Raw genomic sequence first — 25,929 nt, forward strand, 5'->3', positions numbered from 1 at the left:
CCTTCCTCTTGGAAAGGACGTTCAAATATAAACACCGTTGAGCCCGTCGCTGATTGGCGTCCAGTCGCGTCCCTCGCTCTTTTATTGCGCGTTTGAGAGCCCCATTAAGACACTGAGCGCTTTATTGCCGATGTTAAACAACTCTGAGCCGTTGGTGTCGAAAAGGTCCAAAAATACAAGATGATTTTGCCGCAGAATATATCTGAGTTGGTACCTTTCACGCAGTTCAGTGACGTGAGGCGGTGCAAAATAATCGTAACCAAATGAGATCGTGTAGGAACAAATTGTGATTTGAACATTTCAAAAGGTGGTAGCCACTCTAATTTAGAGGCCAGAATTCTCTAGAACCTGCCATTTAACTTCTTAAGTACTCGCTGATTTTGTAACCCAAGTGGGAAGCGTCACTGCGTGAAAGTGCTCACAGTTGACACACAAAGTCGGTAATTGAGTTCCATCTTAATCGGCTAACCAGGAGAGGACTTGCTTAATGGCGCCTAACACGTCGTGTACATAGAACAAGACTAATGGCCAGTAAACAAGCCGCCTCTTGTTTGTCATCGCCGCCTCGGAGCTGCTAAGTGCTGTTAAATGAGCCGACCACATTGGCGGCACGGCTACGCCGCATAAGTGGTACACTACCTCGTCCTAATGTTGGCAAAAATGTTTTGGAACAATTCGTCTGAACTCACTTTTTGTGGAACGGTTTGGTGTTGTTACTGATTTTATTTTTGCAAGGTTCCAACTTCCTGGTTTGATCTTTAAATCAGAATTGACCATATTTTCGTCAACAAAGGACTTTGATTTGGATGGTTTTGCTCTTAAGGGTTTTATTTTGTAAAGTTTCAACTTCCTGTATTTTGTTCCGCTACCTATTGGTTTCCTCTCAAAACTTGAAGTGGAACGGGCCAACATTTTGTGAATAGAGGACTTTATTTTGGACGTTAGTTTTATTTTACAAGGCTTTAACTTCTTATTTAATTTTTTTGTTCCCAGTCCCGTGGCTCTTAGCTAGAGCCACTCTTAGTGAAAGATGCAAATTAAGGAATTTCCTTTCGACTGTTAAGCTTTGTATTTTGTAAGGTTTGAGCTTTCTGTCATTTGGCTCCATCCCTGTTGGTTTGTTCTCTCAACCAGAACTGGATGTGACCACCTTTTTGTAGAGCAAAGAACTATGATTTGGATCATCTGAGATATTTCAGTATTTACAGTGGACTGGGCCGCCCGCGAATGGTGAAAATCAGTGTATAAATGACAACCATTGAAATGTAATTAAAATAAAATAAAAAAAAATCTGCGAATAGGTGAATCCGCAAGTGCCGGCCCGCGAGTAAGCAGGGGTCCACTTTAAATAAATCGAGCGAGCCAACACGTGGCTATGTTTACTTAGTTCAATTTAGCGAAGGCTCCGCTCAACCAATGGATGGCCGAGGCCGCCGACTCACGTGGTCCCACCTCGGGCACACCTGCACGCGGCAAGTGGGCGCAGCCACCAGAGGAGAAGGTCCACGCCAGGGGCGAGGGCCCTGCAGCGAGCGGCAGCCATGCATCGGGACAACCACGCGTACCAGCAACTCGCGTTCAAGGACTCGTGCGCGTACCAGAGGGCGGCCAACCCGGACGACTTCGCCCTCAACCCGCCGCCCTGTCTCTACATGAGCCGGCAGGTGCAGGTCGGATATGCCCCGGGAGCCACCCTGGAGCCGGCCGACGGCTTGGCGGAGCCTGCGTACGGGCTCCCGCTGCGGGAGGACCTCGGGATCCCGGTGCTGCACCACCAAAACCAAAACCACAACCAGCAGCAGCCGAGCCAGGCGCCGCAACACCCGACGCCGCTCACGCCCGCTGCGGCCTTCGGCGACACGGACGAGCACAGCCGGTTTCACCTTCCTTTCCCTTGGATGAAAAGCAGCAAGGCGCACTCCCACGCGTGGAAGGCACAGTGGACAGGTAACGCGAAATACATGATGATGATTATCATGTTTGCATTGTATTTAATAGTGACTCACAGGGAACCATTTTTATTATCGGTTAACCTTGTCGGGCCATTAATAAAAATTCAGTAAGGTCTACTTAGCTTTTTATTGTTTCTTATCTCCACAAAAGAAGTTAATAATTAATTATTGTATTTAATTGAAAAAGTGTAACTCGATTAGGTAGCGTAGTTTTAAATGTACATGTACGTTATAATTTACAATGACGCGTGGCCTTTTTATTTTTTTAAACATGGTGAACTTTTGAAATTCCGATATTTTTATAACAGCTTCCTGATGTATCATTCACTCAAACGGGAACATAAAAGTTACCACTAAAAAGTGACTTAACTATAAGAAAACGAATTAACAAATACTTTGAGGTTTGGCATTAGCGTTGCAGGTTCGATTTAAATTAATTTGAAATTCATGTCAATCTTCCAGTACGTAGAGGTCCACTGTGTGCACTAAAAAATATGTTTTTTTTTATTACAATCATAATTTACTTTTAATAGCGAATATAAGAAGTACAAATATTTTTAAAAGAAATGTCTGATTCCACATTCAACAGTGCGTACATGTAGAAAATGTACATGTACTTTGTATAATAATGATAATGATATCATAGGACTTTAAAAAATACTTTTTTTACAATCATTGGGCTTATAAAATAGAACATAAAACAATATGCTTACTGTTACTGTGCTCTATTATTTGTAACATTTTATTTTTAATTGGATTTATATATTTTAAAAGTCATTGTTTTATTGTTTTTTGACCAACGTTGGCTTCACAAAATAGAATTATAATTAAAAAAAAAAACTTTTTTAGCTACTTTTAACAATGTTTATTGTTTTTGTGCACTTGTGGTCTTAACATTAGATACACCTAAGAAATCGAATGTGAAAGTTTGTGAAAATGACGCCAATTGTCGTGTCAAAAGCTTATTTTAAGTTTTGTTGTTCTTCTAGATATACCTTAAATACTGTGTTTCGAACATTAATTACGTTTTGATACTATTTCTGCACCGCTTCTGTCACGATCTTAGCTGGCGGATGTAACTGAAACGATGTTGGCAAAGAATTTTAAAGTTCTTTGTCATTTTTTCCAACCAGATTTTAATTCATCATCCCAGCCACGTTATCGATTTGCATTTTGCCGTCATTTTATTAGCTAACAATTGATTCTGAACTGAACTGCGTGCGTTTCTCTAGGTCCGTACATGATGGCGGAGGCCGAGGAGAGCAAGCGCACGCGCACGGCCTACACACGCGCTCAACTTCTGGAGCTGGAAAAGGAATTTTTGTTCAACCGCTACATCTCTAGGCCGCGCCGCGTGGAACTAGCACTCACCCTCAGCCTGACCGAGCGCCACATCAAGATCTGGTTCCAGAACCGCCGCATGAAGTGGAAGAAGGAGGAGGATCGGCGGCGGGCCAGGAGGGGCGAGCCCGACCAGGACTCGGCCGTTACCTCTGGGGACCAAGGGGAGGCGACGGGGGTGTCGCCGCCACTCTCCCCCGAGCGCTGCACCCTGGACCAAAAGAAGACGCTTTTTGAAGCCTTGCAGCGCGGGGAACACGCATAACGATAATCAGGGAAAACCCGAGCATTTTCCCTCCCTTGCCCAATTTTCAGTGGTTTCTGAACGATTAGCCTGAGCTATTATCCTGTGGTGTGGGGTCTGTCAAAAGTGATTTTTTTCCCCCTTCCCTGAATGATCTGCTCTGTCAGGGTGTAAAATCGTGAATATTAAAACTACTTAGTATTTACAGTTGCAATTGTTGCGCCAGGCACAGTTTCAGTTATTTGGACGTGGAGAGTTTGTAACTGTATGATAACCAGAAATGCTAACAGTTAGCCTAACTACACTTTTCTCACTAATTATAGTGGTGCCTGGAGATGCGAGAATTTTTTTTAAAAAAGAAAATTGCACCCCATTGTATTTTACTTTTAGTAAACAGTGAGTCATAAAACTATTAAAAGGAATGTGACAAATTAAAACAACTTGTGCGTCACGATTGCAGCAAAAAAAAAGTTAATTGTGCAGTTTCATCTGATGTGCCCATATTGGCCACCGGGAGGCAGTATTATACCATACGTACAGTTATTCAGACACAAATAAAGAAGAATAGACCACTGCTATTCCTCCTGCAAGTAACTGCGTAAGATGCAGTATTGTTGGTCGTTTTTCGTGGGAGACAAAGACTACAAATATCAGTGAGTAGTGCTTTATCCGCTATTTGTGTTTGTGTTTTGGGATTTTGTATTGTAGGTTAGCATTAACATAGCGAACTTTCCCAAGGTAAACATATGTTGTTTTTAAATACACAACGTGTATTGCTTTGTTCTATATTTAGTGACAGTAAACTTAAACCATGAGGGACATTTATCGTCCCGAAACCTCTTTTTTTATGAGTACTTCAAATTGCTTAATTGCTATTTTCACTTCCACATACAGCGCGCATCTCAAGGCACCACTGTCATACAAAAAAGTATTCATTAAAAAAAGGGGGCTTTAATTCTAATGATTGGCTTTTAAATTAAAAGTGTCATAATTGTACTTAAGCAGTGTTTCTTTCACCCATTTAAAAAAATCACCTTTCGCGGATCTTGGATTTCTTCTACACGTATTTCCGTCAGTTGTCATTGCGTGTGGCATCATGCCGCCTCTCACAGGTCAGTCTTGGTACTGCAACATTGATGTGCGAGTTGTGTGCGGTGTTGGGCATCCTACACACATTTAGAGCACTAAGCATATACTTGACTTTCCCCCCCTCATGTGTGAGGTTCATTATATTTCATATATAAAATGTTTTTTTCATTTAAGTGGTTGTACTTTCACCAGCGCCCCCGTTTTTTTTCGTAAACACCAGTTCAAAAACACCAATCATGTAAACAATGTCGTTTTCTGATCGCTATTAAAGAACACATTTTATTAAATCCGTTATTACAATTGTATTGAATGCGCTGTTTTGTTTTTTTTTGCACTGGGCTGCTGTATGCCCGTCTTCCCATGTTCCATTTCAATACGCCAATGGCGATTCTTGTGAAATACGACAGGAAAAAAAACGGAAAATTTAAGTGTAGATATTTTACAGTCTAACGCGTTGCTTTTTAAAGTCACGCACGAATGCGCGTTTTAATCGGGCATTGGAAAGGGCAGCACTTTACAAGGCGGGAGTCTTTGATGGAAGGACCCATTATGGAGGATCGATAAATCATCAATTTTAGACCATCTTGTTTTCTCTCGAACTTCAGCGTAGACATTCACCCAAATATTACATAAGGTAGGTGTGGAGTGACATGATACATCACTGTAATTACAAAAAAACTTTTTCTTCATTATAATCCTGCCATTACATGCATTTTCTATACAGCGTGTCAATTTCCCTTCTTAGACATTCTTTCAAGGAGACATGTTGGGGAAAAAATACCTTTTTAATGTTTGTATACAAAGAGTTAAAGTTTTGGACTGTTTGTCCAAACAAACAAACCATGTAGTGAAAACGTTACTTTTAACTAAATACACCCCATGTTAATACTGCAGGTTATCAATATTTCATCATGTCAGCGTGAATAGTATGTAAAGTAGGTGCGGTGAATATAGCCCCCCCCAAAAAACAACCTCTGATTATAGGGCTTTTCGGTTAAATTTACTAACAGGAGAAATTAATTTGATCATCTCCAAAGTTTAGAAATCACTTGTACTTTCTGCACAACTACCTGAAATTTCACCTGCAATTATAACAGCCATTTCAGCCCACATTATACATGCGATTCAAAATTCTGCTGCGGTGTCAGCGCACACGAGGTCCTGAATACGCAGACGACATATTTTCTTGACCTCCTCGATGCTGCGCTCTCGCTCCTCCGTGTACCCGTTTGCGATGCGGCTGCGCATCTCCTGGAAAATGCTGGCCTTGTCACTCATGCGGGTGCAGATGATGAACGGGAACCCGAAGCGCTCCTTGTACTCTTCGTTCAAGCAGGACATAGTGTAGACCTCCTCTTCGCCCAACGTGTCCAAGCCCACGTTCGACTGCTCGCTCATGGACTCGTGGGTTAGGATCTGGGCCCGGAGGTCCGGGCTAGCGAGCTCCGGGTGGCACCTGAGGATCCCCTCTTGGCCTGGACACGAATGAGGACTTATCATACACCCAACATTCAGCAATAACTAGGTGTTTGGTCAAACTGGGCCAAAATACTATCATTTTTATCCTTAGACCCACTGTAGTTCCTGTGAACTCTCAAGAAGCCTTGATCCATAGTCCCAACTTTAAAGCTTTTCGGGCCACCGTACCTCACATTGGTTCTTGGTAAAACCCAAGAAACTGCTTAGTGCCACCATATCGCAGTCACGTGGTCAGATAATATTTGACTCACCCGATTCGGACAAAGCGTCGATGAAGTCGCAGACGGCCGCCTCCAAAGCGTCGACGTTGAGGAAAGGACGCTGGGAGCAGACGGCCGCCGCCACGATGGGACACCTCTCCACCACATTGCCGAAAATCTTCACAAACTCCTCGAAGGGAAGCTCGTTGATCGAGGCGAGCATCATGTTCTCCTGAACGGCTGCTTGGCAGCCTGAAAAGTCTTAAACAATCATTCGATAATCATTCATCAAAAGTCCAACGTCCTTCTGGACACACATGACCAACTCGACGTGGCCGCTTAATGTTTTCACAAATACCATGGCACTTACGCAACAAGTTATAATGTGATGTGGCCGATCAGATAGACGGCGCAAACACATTACCTAAATATTGAGCTGTGTCGTCCTCTTGGCTTGGCGTGCCCAGCGTTGTCAAGCTGAGGTCAGGCTTGGTCTGCCCGGAGCTCACCCACCTCGCCCACAAAAAAAAAGCAAATGTTCAACTATTATTTAATGGCTTTTATTTCTTTAACTTTATTTATTAAAATTGATAGGTGTTCATACTTTTGCAACGTATGTGGATGCGGGAGATTGATATGGAGAGACTCTCGCAGGTAGTCGTATGCCTTTGGTCCATGAAAGTGAAGAGTCGCGGCAAACTCCCTTTGTTCTTTGGTATATTTGTGGCTGTGTTTAGACAGGAGGTGAACTGGAAGATCTGGAATTCAATTAGCACAGGAAAATTAGTGAGTATCAGTGAAATCAGGGAAATTATTGTTGCACTACAAGTCAAGTTTTCACGACGTTTGTATTTTGGAGTCGCTCTTTTCAACTCTTTGTCGCTGTCGAAGTGTTCATGCAGGTATTTTGTTTGCTTACAGGTCAAATCAAGATGGATCCACTTTATTGCCAGGTCAGGTAAGTGACTTTTTCTTAAAATGTAGGTCTTTATTTATGAAGGCCGGGGGAAAAAAGCAGTTTTCGGTTCTGGCTCTCCTATGTGGATTTTGCATGTTTACCCCGTGCCTGTGTGGGTTTTCTCCGGTTCCCTCTCGCATTCCAAAAACATGCACGGTAGGTTAATGGGACTCTAAATTGCCCCTAGGTATGGGTGTGAGCGCGGATGGTTGCTCGTCCGTATGCTCTCTGATTGGCTGGCAACCAGTTTTGGGAGTAACCCGCCCAGTGCCCGAAGGCAGCTGTCATAGGCTCCAGTGCACCCGCGACCCTCCTGAGGAGAGGCGGCTCAGACAGCGCAGGCTTCGTGGTTGTGTTTTAATTTTCTTTTCAAAATCAAATACAGACTCTCGTCACAATTTTGCAGTAAAATATGAAATACAAAAGTAGGCCTACAACGTAAAACACCTGATTACTCAGGAACTCAAATCGAAATAAATTCGCCGACCAATATTTTCAATCTCATTCACACAAACTAAATAAGCAACATTATTAATCAAACAAAAAACTATGATGGCCTATTAAACTAATTTTGAGACGGATGACAGACATGCTCACCTTTTCAAAATCAAAGAGAGACTGACAGAAAATGGATGGCTCCACACAGGTACAGGCAATAGTACCTGGTCCCAACATGGACAAAAAGTACAGAACTGTTTCACCACTTCAATAACAACATGGTGAAAGGGCGACACCCGGTGGCAACTTCTAGCTACCTTTATGTATAAGGAATGCAAACTATTCACTAAATCGCAGTCGTAAAATATGCCGACCGAAATGGTTTGTTTGAATGCGCAAGTAATGGGGACAAAAAGGCGGGCGTCTAGAACTGAATTATGTGCTAATTTGACCCATTTTGCTTGACTGGCTCCCAATTAACATTTGAAGGCCAAAAAAAGAAGAAGGAAAGGAGTCACACACTGATGTTGACATATTCATTTCACCTGAGTATATGTCAAGCCGCTCTTTCAATTCGTCATTCAGGATTTTCTTCACCTCAAGATCCTCCAGGAGACCACTCACGGTATTCCTTGCCCTCCTCTCTCTGTCCTTGGCGTTCCTCTTGTCTCTCTCCAGACTCTCCACCCGAGCCAAGGCTTCACTGAGTTTGACCCTCAGCTCTTCAGGTGTTGAAGCATAGGCATGATCCTATCAGAAACAAGTTTCTGTCAACCTTTATTTGTAACTATATAATCCGAATTATTCGATGGGTCGTTTCAGTCCTGGGCCAAGTACTTAATACTCACAACAGCAGGCACGAGGACGGGTTTGGGCTCAGGCTGGGTTGTGGTCTCTTTGACGATCTTGGAAATCTCTGTTGGCAGTGGCTCCCGTGCCTTCTGCGAAGTCTGAGACATCCTGGGAGCCTTCACATTCAGAAAAGGGAGAAAAATAATATTTTCAGCTCAATGTTGCATTCCTTGTATCCTAATGATTCGCATACCTTGTTATTGGGCGTTTTGAAACAGCAGACAGGAACAGTTCCTTCTCTGAGCCTGACCGTCTGACCTGTTCTGTCAAAGTCCTCCGGTTTGAAGTGCTCACTACATAGCATGGTTGACGAATTGGAGTTAAATCCTCCTCTTCGGACTGCTTTTTCCCATTTTATTCTCATCACTCTATTTTTGGGAAACCTAGATATGAATGAAAACAGTGAGGATTTTATACATATACAGTCAGGCCAAATTTGAGCATTTTCTCACTAATAAGCAAAAAATAAATAAATAAAAATGGAGGCAAATGAAATCCCCAAAGGGGCAAAAATAAAGCAAAACTTTGTGTATTATCAATTTCTTTCACTAGAAGTCAAAATGGCAAGAAAATTGTAAATTGTGTTTTTGTGGTGCGCTTTTTGAGTGATTTTTGTAGTCGAGGTCAACAACTGTTTAATATTTGTGTTGGGACAAGCAACCGGTAACAATTAGATCATTTCAATGTATTTATCTTAATCTTATTTCTGTATGCCCGCTGTGGCACCGTGCTGCCTCCTACAGGTCAATCTTGGTACAACGACAAACATCGATTCGGTCTTCATAAGAACAGTAAGCGCACGCACGTGGCTATGTTCGCATTTTAAGTGTGTGTGGCCCGACTAAGATAGTAATAAAAGGTTTTTCCTTCGGGAGATTTTAGCTTCATAGGAAGGACTTATTCGTTGAAGGTTGGTTCACCCGAACCAACCTTCAAGAATTCGAGGTATTCTGATCGCTCGGGATTAGGGGTAAAATCTGCAAATTCTATGCACAAAATGATGTGTTTGCGCTCAGATGCATTTACTAAAGTCATAGCACTGTTTTACCTGTGAAAGGTAATCCCACGCGCTCTGGTTTCGACTGTAAAGCGGTTGGTACAAGTCAAGGAAGAACACGAATGAGGCATCTTGTTCACGGATCGCTCCAAGTCGCCACATTCAAAATGGCGACGACGTCGACGTATGATTTGGCGCACAAAGCGGTGGCTACGTATGTACGTCTGTGGTGTAAACTGTCTTATTTACAAGTACATATTAAGATCTACACGAGTGTCTAGATATATTGCTAAGTGGAGTTAAAAACGATAAGGCGTGTAGTCAAACGTATCTACGACGAAACCACTGCACGAGCTAATGGCGGTCGTCCTATAGCAGTCCTCAACTGTGGAGAAAGTCGCCTTCATTGGCTGGCATTGTACTTCCGTTTCATGGAGTAACTGGCCCAGCTGCCTGCCAATCATTTGCAGGCCCTTAATGCTGATTGGTCAGTTCTGGCAAACTCAGATTTCATGTCGAATCGTGACCATTTTTTAATTTGGCCTAGCATGTTGCTGTAAATATGTCAGATAAAACGAGACAAGCAACTATGATTTTAATTGAATGTTTTTTTTTTACTACAGGTAGAGTAGAGAAAAAAATTGACAAAATAAGGGCTAAATGGTGACTGTAAAGAATTAATTAAATTATTTAAATATTTGGAAATGATATATAGCTATATTAAAAAGTACCATGTATACAGTTTATGAGTAAGTGCATTTTTATTGCAGGTTTAATACTTCATCTTAAAGCTCTGTTAAAATAAAAAATGGTTAAAATGAAAAACTCTTGAAGGGGAAATTGTTTTTACACAGTGGCACAAACATGTTTTAAGGGCGACTTTACTTCCTGTTGGTGCTTCGTAAAAGTAATCTTAGTTTACATGCACAATGTATCTAAAATATAGTTTCAGATCCACGTTAGAACATTTTCCTTGATTTTTCTCATTACAAAGATGACAAAATTCAGGCTAATGCAGGGGATATGTACAATTTTTGGCAATGGCAAAATGTCTTTGGTGTTCTTTTAGTTTTTACTGAACTTTAAAAGACGTGTGGATGTTATGACATGATTCTGCAGAAAGACAGAGGTGCCTCTCAGTCTTACTCATCTACTTATCAGACTAACACGGCTACCCCATCTTGAAATCATTGTTTGGCGGATCATCAGACGACTTTGGTTGGTTTTTGTCCAACTGAGTCTCGCCCTCCTCGTTCTGTTGGACAAAAGTGGAACGGTCCAAAATGGCCGACGCATTACGGTAGTCGCTCAATGTCTGGTTGATGGTGTTGTGATAGAGCTGAAAGAAGAGTGGGCGTGAGTCAGTGTCAACAAGGCATACAGAAATCAGAAGCCCTGAACTACATTTATAATCTAAATCCTCATACTTGTTCCATGAAATTTCAATAATCTATTCTTGTCAAGTTTTTTTTATTTCATAATTTTTTATTTATTTTTATCCTTCAGTACCGTTTAAAAAATCCAATATGGAAAAGTTTCTTGTCCTTGGATTCGAGATAAACATACCATACCTTTTTCTCGCTGACCGTCAGACGTTCCGACATGAAGGCCACCAATTTGGAGAAGGAGGGTCGGTCGCTGGGATCCAGGGCCCAGCACTTGCACATCATCAAGTACCTGGAAAAGGAAATGTGAAGTTCGATGACCGTTGTTGGCTTGCACTTCTGTGCTTTTTCTGTGACTTTTCCAGTCTGTCTGTATCTCTATGACAACCTGCAGATGACACCTACACAGACTCGTCAGCATAGTAAGGACAATCCATCTTGAAACCTCGCTGTATCATGGAATAGAACCCGTGGTCCACCTTCACGCCCGGGTAAGGAGTGACTCCTAGAGAGAATATTTCCCACAGGAGGATGCCGTATGCCCACACGTCGCTCTTCATGGTATACATCCCCTGGAAAATGCTCTCCGGCGCCATCCACTTCACGGGCAAACGCACCTGCCCGGCGATGAAAGTCATTTTACTGAAGCGTCACAAAAGAAAAATCCTGTTTTCACGCAACATACATTTCCTCTCACAACATAGTTGGAATCGTTGTCGATGTCCCGCGCCAATCCGAAGTCTGCGATTTTAACCAGTCGGCCTTTTGTCACCAGCACGTTGCGAGCCGCCAGGTCACGATGGATACACTGTTGACATGCGTGTGAGATAAAATAGCACTTTTTAATGTTGTACTTTTTAAACAAATATACAATAATAACATAATTAAATCAAATGTAAAGAATTAAATGTTGTTTTGCCACATTTTTGGCTTCAATTCAATAGGCATTGTTTTGCTGCTTTTGGCCACTTGGGGGCAGTATCACGCGAATGTATGGTTATAGTCTTACATCCTTCACCACACTACAATTTGTTTTTCTTCATAGAGGATACAGATTATAGTATATGAACCTTCGTTATCATATAACATATGCAGTGGAGCATACTTACATTTTTAGAGGAGAGGAAGTCCATGCCTTTGGCCACTTGGACTGCAAAGCTCACCAGGTCATCAAAAGTCAAGGCCTGCGGGTTGTTCGGCTGTCCATTCTCATCGCTATCAGGGTCTGCAGATTAATCTGTTTCATTTTCATCCACAAAGAGTTCCCGGTACTCTCTGCATGGTCTAAAGTACTGATTCACTGACCTTCAACACAGTCCAAGTCATCCAAGCTGGGACAGAGAAGGGCGGCGTCCTCCTGTGCCCGGGTGGAGGCAGGGTGCATCGGGATGTAGGTGTCCACGGCGCCCTTCTGTGTGCTAAAAATAACGCACAACAAGGTCTTGGTTGATTTAAAAAAAAAGAAAAAAGGGTTACAAACACCCTACGTGGTTGAGTTTTTCCCCGGCTTCAGGTTGCGATAGAGGCTGCAGTTGCGTTCCCTGGTCAAGGCATCCATTGCCGACTTGTGGTAGTGCTCGCTGCTGCTCTTCAGATAGTTCAGCAGGTCGCCGTGGCAACAGTACTGGAATATCAGATATATGGGGCCTGTGCGGAAAAGAGAAATTCGCAAATTGCGAATTGTCTTTTTATAATTGAAATTGCAATAAAACCTTCGGTTAACAGAACAATGGCAACAATATCTCAACTTCCATCCAACAAGCCTTTAAATGCACCTGACTCTGTGCATGCTCCCAGCAGGTTAACGATGTTATTGTGGTGGCCGATGTGCGTCAGCATCTTGAGTTCGGACATCAGAGCTTCTTTCTCCACTTCCTGGTGTTTCTCTGCAAGTGAGCGCATTTGCGGATTTTACCGACCTCTTTGCATTTAATCTCACTCGAGTCGTTACGTTATCCCGGACAGTCACTGACCTTTTAGCATCTTGACGGCCACCTGCTGTGACACGCCGGCCTTCTTGATGCCGTACGCTGTGGCCTGCACCACCATGCCAAATGCACCCGAGCCCAGTTCTTTCCCTGAGGACCACACGGGAACTGATTTTATGTATCCGCATCCTCACTCAAATTAAGTAGGAATGAACGGATAGTAACCTAGTTCCAGGTTTTCCCTGGGAAACTCCCATTTCTGTTCATACTCAAAATCCTTGAAGTTAATGTAGATGTAATCGTTATCGTTGGGGCCCACCATCTGGATCATCTGCAGCTGGGGCTGATACTGCGGTTTCTATCGGACATTTTGGCATTAGTCGCTGCCTTTTTGCGTTGGAATGCGAGCATGACACCTCACCTTCTTTTTGACAAAGTACATGAGCACCACGCTGACGGTGAGCAAAGCCACAACCAGGATGGTGCTGCCAACTTTCAGCCCTATGTATCTGCCGTTGTCTTCTTTGAGAGCTTCTGAAAGACAACAAAAAATGTGACGATGGAGTGGATTTAGAATTTGGTTTGCCATGGTACAGCTGTAGCTTTGGTCTGCTTTAGTAAAATGCAACAACATGTAAAAGCTCTGCAAAACCCAAACTATCCAATGTCACTAAATGTATCTATCTTTCTGACTTTTTTTTTTTTACCTTTCTGTGCCTGCAGGGAATGCCGGGAGTACACCAATTGTGGGGCCGTGCACCAGGAGCCAGCCGAGTTTTCCAGGCAAAACTTCAAGAAGTGTCCATCCGGCAGATCTGTACTGGTTGAGCTCTCGATGGTCTTTCGACACCGTACGTCAGTGTCGGCTCCCCAGGCACCGGGGACGTCTTTCCAGAGGGAGCGACCCTCACAGCTGTAATAAGGTAAAAAAAAAAAAGAGAGCAGGGATGTGTCGCGGCTGGCGATAAAAGAGTGTGTTTGAAATTGTACAGACGCACCTTTGGTTGCCAGGGAAACAAGACATCCAGGTGTAATTTGCCGGTACGGCGCTGGCTGTCTGGATGCTGATGCTGTTGTGCTTGTTGACGCTGAATTTGATTTTTGGTTCATCTGCCGTATCACGGAAGAGTGGAGACAAGCAAACTTCATGTGTAGTTTTAAAGTCAGCAAACAGTGTTCATGAGTATTTCTCAAGAGTTTTCACAAATATATCTCATTCTTTTCCGGCCTATGCATGTACTTCTCCTCCAGTACAGACTGAGTACTTTTAATTTGTCGGTTTCTTACCGACAACACACACAAACATGGACTTAGTTCTGTTTTGTCCACCAGCCTTCACGTGTAGCTTGTATTCTCCGAATTTGATTCCACCGCACAGCTTCACCGTCCTGACAGAACACAACAAATAATAAGATTACCTCCGCCACGACGCTTGCTTGTGTTGACATTGGCTTCTTGCTTTTGTTGTTTTCTCAAGGCAAGAATGCTCTCATTATTTTTAGCTATTTTTTTTTTGTCTGCTCGTATAATATTGTACGGCATTTTGGCTCTATTAGATCTTGAGCTATACCTGTGCATTGTGACCCAGTCCTCCGTGATGCATTTGGACATGTTGCCATCGGGCGTCTCCCACATGCAGTGCTGCAACACGGGGTGGTAAAACAGGGAGGCTTGCAAACACGCATCAGACGCCTCCCGAGCCCGCACAGCTTTTCTCGCATTCAGCTGCACGGTGAGGAAGCCTTCCGCTGAGGTAGCGCACAAGAATAAAAATCAAGGACCGGGTTTCCGCGGGTCATTCAAAAGCTTTCAAAGTCATCAAACTAAGGCCTAAAATAGCATTAAAGCACGTTAAATACCTTGTCCAGAAGCACAAAATAAATGAAAATACCATATCTCGTTACGCAAGATGGCTCTTGTATAATCATTCATGTTATTTCTTGTTTGTAGGAAAGCTGCGTCACTAACAAATAAAACGTAACCAAATAAAGACGTAGAATGTTGTGCAAAGGAGTCACTATAATGCAATTTAGCAATAATAAATGGGATAAAAATATTTGTAGAGAATGGTGACGAGTTGTCATTTACAATGAGCAGAATAAACGTGAATCCATGAGTTGCTTTATGTTCCAATTAATTTGCTCTTCACCTGAAAAGAAAAAAAGCACCGTTCATGCGTAATTTGACAGCAGGCTTTTTATCAAGACGCCCGAGAACCGTTTTAAAATGATGCCAACCGACCCTGAACGCTGACGTCAACAGACTTGGTTGTGTTGTCTTGGTCCCCGCAGGTGTACGTGCCGCTGTGGTCGGCGTCCACCGAGTCGATGAACAAGTAAGCCATCAAGCTTCTCCCATGCGAGTCATTTCGGATGCACATCTGGATAGAAAAGACGTCATCACCAGATGCTGCGTTTGTTGGCCTTAAGATGCAATGACGCCACACCTCCTCTTTGATTTTTGCAGGGCACGCTAATTTGCTGGATGTCAACAGCTGGCCATCTTTGTCCCACACTGCCGATCGCCCCCACCTTCGCCGGATCCTGCAGCGAAGCAAGAGAGGCTGCCCGGGACTCAAAATCACGCTGGAGACCTCGTGCGTTTTCATCAGGTCACTCTCTAAGTCTTAAAACACACACAATGGTGTAACTGATTTCTTTTTTTCTCATAATTATCTCATAGTCCCATTGCGTAACAGGTAGGGTTACTCACCATAGTTGTAAAGTTGGGAGCATTCACGTCCTTGGATATTAGTAGCACAACACATCACTCCGTTGTTGGTGAAAGCAACGCTGCTGATTACGCTCGTAGCTATATCCGCACGTTTGACTTCTACGTCTGTCAATCTGCCCAAAAAGAAAGTTCGTCACCGTAGTAACCCTATGAGTCCGATGAGGTCTCGTGGGACATTTGAAAAATCGCGCGCCATCTTACTCTAACCACTTCAGGACAGGCTTTGGAACGCCTTCAGATGCACACTTAAAATGGGGAGAACGCCACTCGTTGGCATTAACCAGCGTCAGGCGAGGTTTTGTGGGACGTTCTAAGGTGGGGGGGGGGGGGAAATATAGGAAAAAAAAAAAAAAAAAGTCCGATCGTTACAGTTTCACAGATTCACAACACTGGAAGGAGCCGGTACTCACTCGTGGTGACCTGTAGTCCAAAGGACATCGAAAAGTTGGCGCCGCATCTGAGTGTGTAATACCCGCTATCTCCCTCCGAAAGCTTTGGCAGGACCATCCAGATGCTGTCATGCCTGTAGAGAAGCAAAAAAAATCTCTAAAAATACGCAGAATTATTCTTATTTTTATACATCTATAAATGACCAGGCCCCAAAATAATCCAATATGTCCCTTGAGCACAAACGTTTGTCCATATGCTCCAATAATGAAAGGCAAAATAGCGTCCTCGCTTACATCGCTGCTCTAGTGTGTGATTTTCTCCGCAGGCTGCACACGCGGCCTTCGTGGAGGTCTTCCAAGGAGATGAGCAGGCTCTTGCCCGGAGCCACCTCCAAACGGACTGGAGCGGATGCATTCAGGTGGTGAGCTGGGTAGAAACACTTCACCTGGAAATACCTCGTCTTAGGCGATGACTGCTTGGGGCACCGAAAATGATGATTGGGGCACTTACCTCGGGAACTGGTACGCAGTCCTTGTCGTCTGCCATGCCATTGAAGCAATGCACGCCGACAGCGCACAGTAGCAGAACACCTTGAAAGATATTCAAGAAAATAATCATCAAATTCATGATTCACGGGTTTTAAACGTCATTTAAGGTTGGGGTAACTTTTGAATGATAAGCTTGGGAAGCAAAACATCACTTTAAAACACAAATACCTAAAATATACATGAAACCGCCCCCCAACAAAAACATCGGACTCACCCGCACTCAATTGACTGTGTGTGAACATCTGTTGTCTCCCTCTGTTTGATCACAATGAAACTTCAAAGGTTAAGTTGATGGGTTTTTTTTTTAAAGAAGAGGAAGCCACTCCGACCTACCTGATAAATGAAAATGTCTACTTCCCATTCTAGAAACCCACTTAAGTTCCTAAAACTACTACAACTTGAGTTTATTGTTTTCTGCCGCACTTAAATCTTATTTTTGCCGCGGTTGGTGATATTTTTTTGCCATGTATGTGCTAGTGTGACAGTTCACAAATAGACATTTAAAGCTATTTTAGATTTTAGATGCACCATTTCTTTTGACAGGAAAATTGTTCAAAGATCATAAAAATGTTTATCTAGATTCTAGAACCAATAACAAAATGACCACAAAAGCATTGGTTGGGTGGAGGCTGAAGAAGTGATTAGTTGCAGAATAAATGTTTATACTTGTGTTTTGTAATTGTCATGTTTATGTGCACTCTGTCATCGTGAAATAGTTACTGAATTAAGCCTTTCAGAAATTGACATTTGTACCGTGAAAAAAGGCATGGGCGCTAGAGCAATAATGTTCAATGAAAAATCCCAACTTTTTCTTGGTGACGATTTATACTGATTTGTCTTTTCATTCGCTTTTGTAATATGTTTTGAATTCTAAAGAGAGAAGACAGCCATAATAGTGTGCAGCTTGCACTTGCTGCATGTCCAGTACATAGGTAGAGGAGAGGCGCTTACCCACAATGCAAAGCGGCTCCCAGGCAGAGAAGGGCAGGCAAGCCTGGCAGTGAGCAAAAACAACAACAGGCTACATTTTTCTTTTCTTTTTTTTAATAGCAAAGAAACGCGTCTGCATGGATGGCGACCCTCGCGATCGCTGTTCCGCGCGTGCAATGATCTAAGTCCGGAAGCCAAACATGCACCCCAGCGTGATGACGTGAGTACCGCAGCGCAATTTTTTAAGTGGTCCCGACGCCACACAGGAGGTGAATTTTAGTCCGCGGAAAAGGAGGGGAATCGTTTGCAGGCTAGCCGAGCTGGGCTAGCTCGCTAGCTCTGTGCGGCTCTCTATGTTTGAGTGTCTTCCGGCAGCAACGGCGGCGGCGGTGCCATGAACAGCGGACTCCCAGCCTCAGCTGCTTCGCTCGGGGGTGCCGGGATACCCAATGTCAAGGTGAAGTTTTGCCGTTACTACGCGAAAGACAAAACGTGCTTCTATGGAGACGAGTGCCAGTTCCTGCACGAGGATCCGTCCATGGCTAGCCTGAGCCCCGTCCCGTTGTCTCTGGCCGGGGGTGGCGGGACTCCCGCGGGGTATTCCCTCGGTGGATCCGGGGCTCCCGGCCCCGGCGGAGGAGGAACCGGTGTGCCCAAGAAGACTGAAGCCATGGGGCCTACGGGGAGCTCTTTGGACGGGTCGTTGCTAGCCAGTGAGTAACGCTTTGACTTCTTAGCCGGGACCTCACTTGGGGGAACACCCGACTTTAACAGAAGCCTGGTTGGGCTTTACTGAAAATCTAGCCCGGGGATTCAGTGAGGCCTCCTCACCCCCAAAATGATTTACAGTACGTGTACTTGTTATATTCAATCCAGCACCGATAACTCTGGAGCGCGCAGCTCACTGGACGACTTTTAAACAACTGACGTGACTTTGTTGTTGTTGTTGTTGTTGTTGTGGAAATGAAGCTTGTGATAGCCTGTTACCCCCCTCGCGATGGAGGCCTGGTAGTCTTGACAGCTGTGAGTGGACATAAAGCACTTAACGTTAACCCCGTGTAGCTTCTTGGTCATCAGTTAGACAAAAAGTAGCCCTCACATAGTTTACGTTATTAATCACCAATCAAAATTATTATCATCTCATGTGGCGTTTGATCATATCTTGTGCGTGTTTACATGTTTGGCAACTAGCTGTGTTGCTAACGTAGCTAATAGCTAACGCAGCCGTCCACGAGGTAGTGTTTTTTTTTTTTTTTACCCAAATTTCTTTACTACAAATAAACCAAAAGTGTCACGTTATTTTCAGGGAACAAAACTAATCGATAAACTGTCAAATGGCTTAATAATGAAACAATTTTGGTGGTGCGTCGCGATTAGCATCTTCGTTGCTTGCACTTGCGGTACTGTTTACATTTTTTCTAATGAGCTCTGTGATTGGTTACACGCAGTTTGAAACCTAAACACTTCGTAAACGACTGCCTCCACTTGCCGCCATCCTTGTTCAACATTAAATTAAGCCCTTCATCTGTTCTTTGCAGTTCCAGGGATGGAGGGAGCAAGTCTAAGCGACGCCAACCTCACCAATTCCTACTTCAGCAGCAGCTTCATTGGAGTCAATGGATTTGGAAGTCCAGCAGAGTCCAAATACTCCATGATGCAGGTACTGTCCCACATAAATGAGTAGAGTGAACCCTTTTGGGGTTTTTGTGTCCCAAAAAATTATAATAATTAAAAAAAAAAAGCTGATCACCCTTTTCCACAACTTTGTGGTTATCAAACGTTATCTCTTTGCCATCATTGTCAGTCTTCGGTCGGGACATCACCAAATGCATGCAAACAAAAAAGCCAAACGTGGAGGTGACTGTTCAGTTGCAGATACAAACCCGTGTGTGGCTAAAATCATTTTTATAATTTGAACTCCAAATTTGGTGACTTTTTATTTCGGTTTGATGGGGCATGTACCAGAGCCTACATTTAAATAAAAGCACGTTCAATAGCTTCCTTCCTTGTATTTTGAGTGCGTTCATCTCTTTCTAGCGAATTACTACCAGCAGCAGTTCTCCCAGTCTGCTCAACGATGGTGCCAAGAATTTTAGCCACAGCACTCATGGTAAGAGCAACATTGCCCGATTTCCCCCAAAAATGTTTATATATATTTTTTTATTATTAATTAATTTATTTTTTTTATTGTCTATGTAGATCCAGTCAACTCCCCAACGTCATCACTGTTCAGTGATTTTGGTACTCTTGGCATTTCTCAACGGAGAAAGGTGAGCAAATAATAAATAAAAATGTCAACCTGTTATTGTATGTGAGGCACCAACCTGCACTGACTTGCGAATTTCATATTTACCCAACTCTTTCCTTCAGGCGCCCAATCCGACAGCCAGTGAGTTCATCCCTAAGGGAGCTCCTCGAATGGCCACCATGGCGCCATCTTCGGTCCAGGCCTTCCCCTCGCCTCTTTTTGCCCACCCGGGTCTTAACAGCTCCACAGCTGCTGCTTTAGCTCCAGGTGCCGTCTCCCTTTTCTTTTTCCTTTTTTTTTTTTTTTTCTGCACTGCTCCAAACTTCCATGAATTGTCTGATTTCAGGCATGTCGTTATCAGCGGGTTCATCTCCCCTTCACTCGCCGAAAATTACGCCGCATACCTCGCCCGCCCCACGCCGTCGCAGCCACACCCCGAACCCGGTCAACTACATGGTACCCACCACGGCGGCCGACCCGGGCGCTCACATCATCCAGAAAGAGACCGTTGGTGGGACCACGTACTTTTACACGGACAATACCCCTGCGCCGATGGCCGGGATGGTATGTGCACATATACAACCGTAATATGTGACTTTTGAATGTGCAGCAAATGATTACTCGGTTTTCATTTTTCAAGAAATGGGAAGTTTAGTGTTTGTGGTTTCACCACAGGTGTTTCCTACCTACCACATTTACCCCCCCACCGCACCCCACGTGGCCTACATGCAGCCTAAAGCCAACGCCCCGTCCTTCTTCATGGCAGATGAACTCCGACAGGTATTTCCCCGCCACCTCTTATCCTTGCACCGCAAATGCGGCTTGTGACCCGCTCTTAACATCTTCCGACACCTTCCAGGAATTAATAAACAGACACCTGATCACAATGGCGCAGATCGACCACTCAGAAAACGCAGGTAGAATTCTGACACTTCCGAATTCTCCCCCGCCGCACCCCGAAAAAAAAACAATCGTTAAACAGCGGCTACGTGTGTTGTGCAGACGTCCCGTCCGAGGTGGACAGCTACCACAGCCTGTTCCCCCTGGAGGCCCTCCCCCCGCCCAACCGCATGCAGAAGACCAGCAACTTCAGCTACATCACCTCTTGCTACAAGGCGGTCAACAGCAAGGACGACCTGCCCTACTGCCTGAGGAGAATACACGGTAACGACGCGTCCTAAAAACACTCTGATCTCAAATGTATCTCGTTTGTTTTAAGGCTGGAACTATTTATTGAATCATTTGATTCCAATAAATGGGATAAGCTCTGCAGGGATCACGCTATTGAAATAAATTGGTGGTGCAGTGGTGGAAAAGCAGCTCGAAGCATTCCATAAAGGACGGAATGTTTTAAAACGATGCTCAAATTATTGTGCAAAATAATCTGAAATCTATTTTTCTCGATTGAAATTATTTCAATTTGGTGTTTGATGGTGCAGGCTTCCGCCTCGTCAACACCAAGTGCATGATGCTGGTGGATATGTGGAAGAAGATTCAGCACTCCAACTCGGTCACCCTGAGGGAGGTCTTCACCACAAAGGCCTTTGGAGACCACTGTGAGTTGATGTCCACGAAATCAAATCGAACGTTGCACCGCAAAACTAAAATGAGGGAACGTACAACACACTGATTTGATTTGAGATTTTTATTTTTCATAGTTAAACATGCTGGGGGTCACTTTCCGCATTCACATGGGAGTTTTCTACTTGTGAAATGTGTAAAAATTGTTTTCAATCCTTATTTTCTCTGCACCCTCCTCCAGCTTTGGTGTTCTCCTACGACTTCCACGCAGGCGCCGAAACCATGTTCAGCCGACACTTCAACGACCCAGCAGCCGACTCGTATTTTACGAAAAGGAAGTGGGGTGAGTGACTCCTCCCCCAAACATCATTTCTTTGACGTTTTGAATTTTACTTAGTCGCACTTCATTTTGGTGAGCCACTTAATGACGTTAATTAGGTCGCTCGCTTCGCCATGTCCATCCAACTCAGGCGCGGATATCATTTGCTGTAACGGGTCGCACACCAAGTTAGGGATGCATTCTATTTTCGATTAAATAATTTCTTGACTGTTGACATTAATGCAAGCGCGGCATGGACGTCAGGAGGAAACTGTGGCTGAAAGTGATCCTCAAGGCAGGTGCTGTCGTTGACCTCATCAACGGGAACAGGGTAGTGTCTGGCGTGCAGCGAACGACAACACGCCAATTTAAGTGTGTGTCACATTACAATGTTGTGACTTTCATGCTATTGATGTTAGCATCTACCTGCTAAAATAACGTTTAAATGGTCTCTTAATGAAACGTGAATCAAAACGATTCTACATTTGCAGACACGTAATGAAGGGTAAAACCATGATATTGAGCTTTTCTTTTTCCCCCTCGTTGCTTTTGAGAAGTACTACCCTTAACTTGCCATGAAAAGGTCTCCGCAACAAGATAAGGAAGTTGTCAGTTTGCATGTCACCCCTTTCACAAGCTGCGTTTGCTTGATAAAATAAGTCTTTTTTTTTTTTTTTTTTTTTTTGCTGCGTGTGCGTGCAGGACAACACGAGCCTCCCCCGCCGCGGCAGCACGCCGGCCTGCTGCCCGAGTCGCTCATCTGGGCTTACATTGTGCAGCTCAGTTCGGCCCTGCGCACCATCCACACGGCGGGCCTGGCGTGCCGCGTCATGGACCCCAGCAAGATCCTCATCACCGGCAAGACCAGGTTTGTACCGTGCGGCATAAACGCAGGACACAACATTAGGTACACCTGAGTGCTCCTACCAAGAATCAATTAAACATGCTGAGTTTCAAAAGTCAAATTTGTCACATAATGTTGACGGCATTTATTTATTTTATTATTTTTTTTTATAATTTTTTTTTTATATAAAAGCTAAACAACACGCTGAGATCAACAACCGGCTTTTGACACTATTGATTTTTTTTTTTTTTTTTTTGCGTGTGCAGGTTACGTGTGAACTGTGTCGGCGTGTTTGACGTCTTAACGTTTGACAACAGTCAGACCAACCACCTGGCCCTGATGCCGCAATACCAGGTGCTCGCCACAACCTGAGCCACTCACATCGTCACCACCAGCGTCTTTAATACTCCTCGTGCGTTTTCAGCAAGCCGACCTGGTGTCGCTGGGGAAAGTAGTGCTGGCGCTGGCCTGCAACTCGCTGGCGGGTATTCAGCGGGAGAACCTGCAAAAGGCCATGGAGCTGGTGTCCATCAACTACTCGTCAGACCTCAAAAACCTTATACTGTAAGGAAACGCAAAAATAAAAATGAAGTCACATCAACTTTTCGCATGTGGCAACTCTGATTTTGTATATTTTTGCTTCTCTCCATGCTTCCAGATATCTGCTGACTGAACAGTCGCGCCTCCGCAGCGTCAACGACATCATGCCGATGATCGGCGCCCGATTTTACACGCAACTGGACGCATCGCAGATGAGGAACGATGTCATTGAAGAGGACCTGGCCAAGGTAATGTGCCGTCCACAGAGTAAACAATTTCGATCTTTGCGTTTCCATTCGGGCAAAAGTAGTGCCAGTCGCATTTAGCCCAAGGCAAAACATGCTCGGTAACGTGATGGCTAAAGAGTGCCTCTATTTTTCAGGAGGTGCAAAATGGTCGCCTCTTCCGCCTGCTTGCCAAGCTGGGCACCATCAACGAGAGGCCCGAGTGAGTTTGCCGCCCGATCCGCATGCAGCATTTGCGCTGTTGGGATGTTGTAAACGCTAAAAAGTGTCACGCCGTGTGAATTTCAGGTTTCAGAAGGACCCCACGTGGTCGGAAACGGGCGACCGCTACCTGCTCAAGCTTTTCCGGGATCACCTGTTTCACCAGGTGACCGAAGCCGGGACGCCGTGGATCGACCTCAGCCACATCGTCTCCTGTCTCAACAAAGTCAGTGATGCTTACTTGCGATGACACGCCGACACTCGCAATAAATTAATACATTGTTTGTCATTGGAACGAGGTCACACAGGGATGCGGACATTTTAAGAGCTTAATAAACAGGAAGTACTTTTCGCACTTTATCTTCCTCTTTTTTTCTTCTTTGTTTTAAATTGATGATGAAGAAATGTAGAGATATTTTGTCTTGATTTAAAAAATGCAACAGCACCACAAATAGTCATAAAAATGTGTCTCTAGTCCAAACACATTATTTTGAATTGAAATTGATTTACTGTGAAAAATAATTTTCTCTTTGTTTTTTAGTAACTTAGTCATTTCATTTTATGTCTGTCAAATATTTAATCTGTAGCTTTTAGAATTTTTAATGTATTTATTTGAAAGTGGAACTGAAAAAAATAGCATTATTATATTTTTGTTTGATTTATATAAGTTTTATATTGATCAAATAATATAAAAATATAAACGAAATACAATGATTAGTTCAGTCTTTACGCGTAATTTAAAATCTTTTTTTTTTTTTTTTTAATGGTCCTCTCCAATATCGTTTTTACTTGGGACTAAAATAGTCTGCATTTAAATTATTATAGAATTAAAAATAGTGCACATATTTCCAATATTAATTTGAATGTATTCAATTTCATTTGAGGTCACTTTTATTTTTTTAGACTCTGCGTTTTCTTTTCTTTTTGGAAATGTACATGTCTTTTTTTTTATGTTGTATTCCCCAGCTGGATGCGGGTGGCCCGGAAAAGATCAGCCTGGTGTCGCGGGACGAGAAGAGTGTGCTGGTGGTGACTTACTCGGACCTGAAGCGCTGCTTCGACAGCACCTTCCAGGAGCTGCAGGCTGCCGCCTCCGGCTCTCTGTAGCACCGCCCCCTAGTGGCCTGGCGGGCGCACTTCTATTGCACTACGGCGGGCCATCAACTTTCCAAGCGAGCTGGCGGGCAGCCGAGCTCATGGAGACATTTCAACATCAGCATTTTTGGCGGGAAGGCCTCAGTCGCATACACTGTCCACCGGGAAGGCTTTTGTTTCCCCACTAAAGTGTATTTTTTTTTAGTCTTTCCTATAAAAGAAAAGGAAAAAAAAAACCTGCAAGCTGGAAAAAGGATATAAGTAACAGACGCTGGGGATGGCGAATTCTGACTTTTTTTTTAATTTTATTTTTTAGATGTATTTTTTGGGGGAACAAACCAATGCAAACCACGCGGTTCTTCTTGAACAGGTTTCCCTGCTTTTATCGTTTGTGAGTGGGAGGGGTGGGGAGGGATTTGATTTCAGAGGAGGATGCACTAAGATTTTAATTTTTCCGGGGGTTATTTTTTTATGTGTGAATGAATGGCCTACATGGTGTACAGAGAGTCACACACAAATACAGAATTATGACGAAAGCTTATTTCTATACGAGGCTTTGACCCCCCCGCCTTGCCCCGAGGAAAGGACAAACCACTGGGGTGAGGTGCAAGCAGGCACCCCCCTTTGCTTTCGGTTGACGGACGCTATCAATTTGGTTGTGGCTCACCCCCCCCCCCCTTGTTTGGCAGCTGCCCCTTTACAGAATGTCGCCCCCTTCTTTATCCGAAAAGCTTTTTTTGTGTGTGTGTGTGTGTGTGTTTTTTTGCCGAAGCGGCAGGGCTAACTTTCTTATCTGTGGACCAACGCCAGCAGGGGTGAAAGGGAACGACACGGAGGATGCCGAGTAAGGTAGAGCCCCCACACACAAACACGCACGCACACATCTGCCATCCCGCCCCCTCCCGATGATTGAATGTGATTGGCCATCAGGATTGTTCACGGTGCTTCAATGTGGTATTTCAAGAAAATAAAACCCGATTCCAAACACTGCTCTTGACAAGCCCCTCCCCCCGCCCTCTTCCCAAAAAAATGACATCATGGATTAGACCTTTGGAAGGAACAGATTGCCCGCTTGGTGGGTGGGGTGCCGACTGTGTTAATGTTTTCAACAAACACATTTGATGAATGTGGTGCTTTAGAACCCCCCAACACACACACACACACACGCCTTCACCCCCTCCTCACACACTCACACACACACTCCACAACCAACATTTTTTTTTGCCCTCTTATGATCCAATGTCTCAAACTTTGCAATATTTGTGTGTACAGCAGTATTTTAATAAAGAATAAAGAAAGTAAGGCAGCATTGTCGTGTTGTTCAAAAAAAAAAAAAACTAAACTTAAGTAGTAAAGGAGAGTTTGAAAAAATCTCTACAGATTCATACATTTTATTATGAGTCGCTCTTCCAAATTTCAACTCAATTCTAAAAGAAGACATTTTTCGGCCAT

At 43.9% G+C, this 25,929-nt stretch overlaps 4 protein-coding genes across 7 annotated transcripts; 2 read left to right on the forward strand and 2 right to left on the reverse strand.

Moving 5' to 3' along the window:
• Positions 1-46: 46 nt before the first annotated feature.
• On the forward strand, positions 47-15,888 carry pdx1 (pancreatic and duodenal homeobox 1). Of its 2 annotated transcripts, XR_015839921.1 has the most exons (6): positions 1,517-1,947; positions 3,185-4,190; positions 7,227-7,263; positions 13,587-13,786; positions 15,155-15,198; positions 15,330-15,888. XR_015839921.1 is itself a non-coding variant. In XM_088283108.1 (2 exons), the coding sequence occupies exons 1-2, from the start codon at positions 1,542-1,544 to the stop codon at positions 3,556-3,558; spliced, it is 780 nt and encodes a 259-aa protein (XP_088139234.1). In that variant the 5' UTR covers positions 47-1,541; the 3' UTR covers positions 3,559-4,913. The 2 variants fall into 2 exon arrangements, 1 of the variants encoding a protein (XP_088139234.1); XM_088283108.1 differs by lacking the exons at positions 7,227-7,263; positions 13,587-13,786; positions 15,155-15,198; positions 15,330-15,888 and having other exon boundaries at positions 47-1,947; positions 3,185-4,913.
• On the reverse strand, positions 5,393-9,963 carry urad (ureidoimidazoline (2-oxo-4-hydroxy-4-carboxy-5-) decarboxylase). The gene is made up of 8 exons (XM_088283107.1): positions 9,602-9,963; positions 8,747-8,936; positions 8,550-8,669; positions 8,247-8,451; positions 6,910-7,063; positions 6,730-6,818; positions 6,357-6,566; positions 5,393-6,101 (listed from the first exon to the last, which is right to left on the reverse strand). The coding sequence occupies exons 1-8, from the start codon at positions 9,679-9,681 to the stop codon at positions 5,752-5,754; spliced, it is 1,398 nt and encodes a 465-aa protein (XP_088139233.1). The 5' UTR covers positions 9,682-9,963; the 3' UTR covers positions 5,393-5,751.
• flt3 (fms related receptor tyrosine kinase 3) lies at positions 10,301-16,828 on the reverse strand. The gene is made up of 23 exons (XM_088283103.1): positions 16,749-16,828; positions 16,497-16,576; positions 16,280-16,431; positions 16,007-16,119; positions 15,798-15,906; positions 15,576-15,709; positions 15,310-15,488; positions 15,105-15,243; positions 14,434-14,611; positions 14,151-14,251; positions 13,862-13,973; positions 13,571-13,776; positions 13,285-13,397; positions 13,089-13,221; positions 12,909-13,013; positions 12,711-12,821; positions 12,423-12,582; positions 12,241-12,353; positions 12,045-12,160; positions 11,621-11,743; positions 11,341-11,552; positions 11,122-11,227; positions 10,301-10,889 (listed from the first exon to the last, which is right to left on the reverse strand). Exons 1-23 carry the CDS (start codon positions 16,774-16,776, stop codon positions 10,722-10,724), a joined length of 2,991 nt encoding a protein of 996 aa, XP_088139229.1. The 5' UTR covers positions 16,777-16,828; the 3' UTR covers positions 10,301-10,721.
• On the forward strand, positions 16,346-25,779 carry pan3 (poly(A) specific ribonuclease subunit PAN3). 3 transcript variants are annotated; one of them, XM_088283106.1, is made up of 19 exons: positions 16,346-16,507; positions 17,585-18,177; positions 19,003-19,124; positions 19,502-19,574; positions 19,664-19,734; positions 19,835-19,979; positions 20,059-20,276; positions 20,388-20,492; positions 20,572-20,629; positions 20,715-20,876; positions 21,152-21,268; positions 21,475-21,576; positions 22,255-22,420; positions 22,663-22,750; positions 22,821-22,960; positions 23,055-23,184; positions 23,319-23,383; positions 23,470-23,608; positions 24,349-25,779. In XM_088283106.1, the coding sequence occupies exons 2-19, from the start codon at positions 17,859-17,861 to the stop codon at positions 24,487-24,489; spliced, it is 2,361 nt and encodes a 786-aa protein (XP_088139232.1). In that variant the 5' UTR covers positions 16,346-16,507; positions 17,585-17,858; the 3' UTR covers positions 24,490-25,779. The 3 variants fall into 3 exon arrangements, with proteins under 3 accessions (XP_088139232.1, XP_088139231.1, XP_088139230.1); XM_088283105.1 differs by lacking the exon at positions 16,346-16,507 and having other exon boundaries at positions 17,471-17,684; positions 17,840-18,177; positions 20,074-20,276; XM_088283104.1 differs by lacking the exon at positions 16,346-16,507 and having other exon boundaries at positions 17,472-17,684; positions 17,840-18,177.
• Positions 25,780-25,929: the final 150 nt, after the last annotated feature.

This window comes from Idiotropiscis lumnitzeri, chromosome 19, assembly GCF_059441095.1.
Source record: "Idiotropiscis lumnitzeri isolate Australia: NSW breed Sydney's pygmy pipehorse chromosome 19, RoL_Ilum_1.0, whole genome shotgun sequence".
Taxonomy (NCBI): Eukaryota; Metazoa; Chordata; class Actinopteri; order Syngnathiformes; family Syngnathidae; genus Idiotropiscis; species Idiotropiscis lumnitzeri.

Excerpts from the sequence above, each read along its gene's own strand:
- pdx1 (XM_088283108.1), top strand. The coding sequence starts at position 1,542 with ATGCATCGGGACAACCACGCGTACCAGCAACTCGCGTTCAAGGACTCG. Across the intron at positions 1,948-3,184 it reads GTGGAAGGCACAGTGGACAG|GTCCGTACATGATGGCGGAG; the intron begins GTAACGCGAAAT and ends GCGTTTCTCTAG.
- urad (XM_088283107.1), bottom strand. The coding sequence starts at position 9,681 with ATGCCTCATTCGTGTTCTTCCTTGACTTGTACCAACCGCTTTACAGTC. Across the intron at positions 8,937-9,601 it reads CGTGGGATTACCTTTCACAG|GTTTCCCAAAAATAGAGTGA; the intron begins GTAAAACAGTGC and ends ATTCATATCTAG. Across the intron at positions 7,064-8,246 it reads GCGGCTTGACATATACTCAG|ATCTTCCAGTTCACCTCCTG; the intron begins GTGAAATGAATA and ends ATTGAATTCCAG.
- flt3 (XM_088283103.1), bottom strand. The coding sequence starts at position 16,776 with ATGTTCACACACAGTCAATTGAGTGCGG. Across the intron at positions 13,974-14,150 it reads CATGTTTGTGTGTGTTGTCG|ATGAACCAAAAATCAAATTC; the intron begins GTAAGAAACCGA and ends GTGATACGGCAG. Across the intron at positions 11,744-12,044 it reads ACTTCCTCTCCTCTAAAAAT|TGTATCCATCGTGACCTGGC; the intron begins GTAAGTATGCTC and ends GCATGTCAACAG.
- pan3 (XM_088283104.1), top strand. The coding sequence starts at position 17,665 with ATGCACCCCAGCGTGATGAC. Across the intron at positions 19,125-19,501 it reads CCAAATACTCCATGATGCAG|CGAATTACTACCAGCAGCAG; the intron begins GTACTGTCCCAC and ends ATCTCTTTCTAG. Across the intron at positions 21,577-22,254 it reads TTTTACGAAAAGGAAGTGGG|GACAACACGAGCCTCCCCCG; the intron begins GTGAGTGACTCC and ends GTGTGCGTGCAG.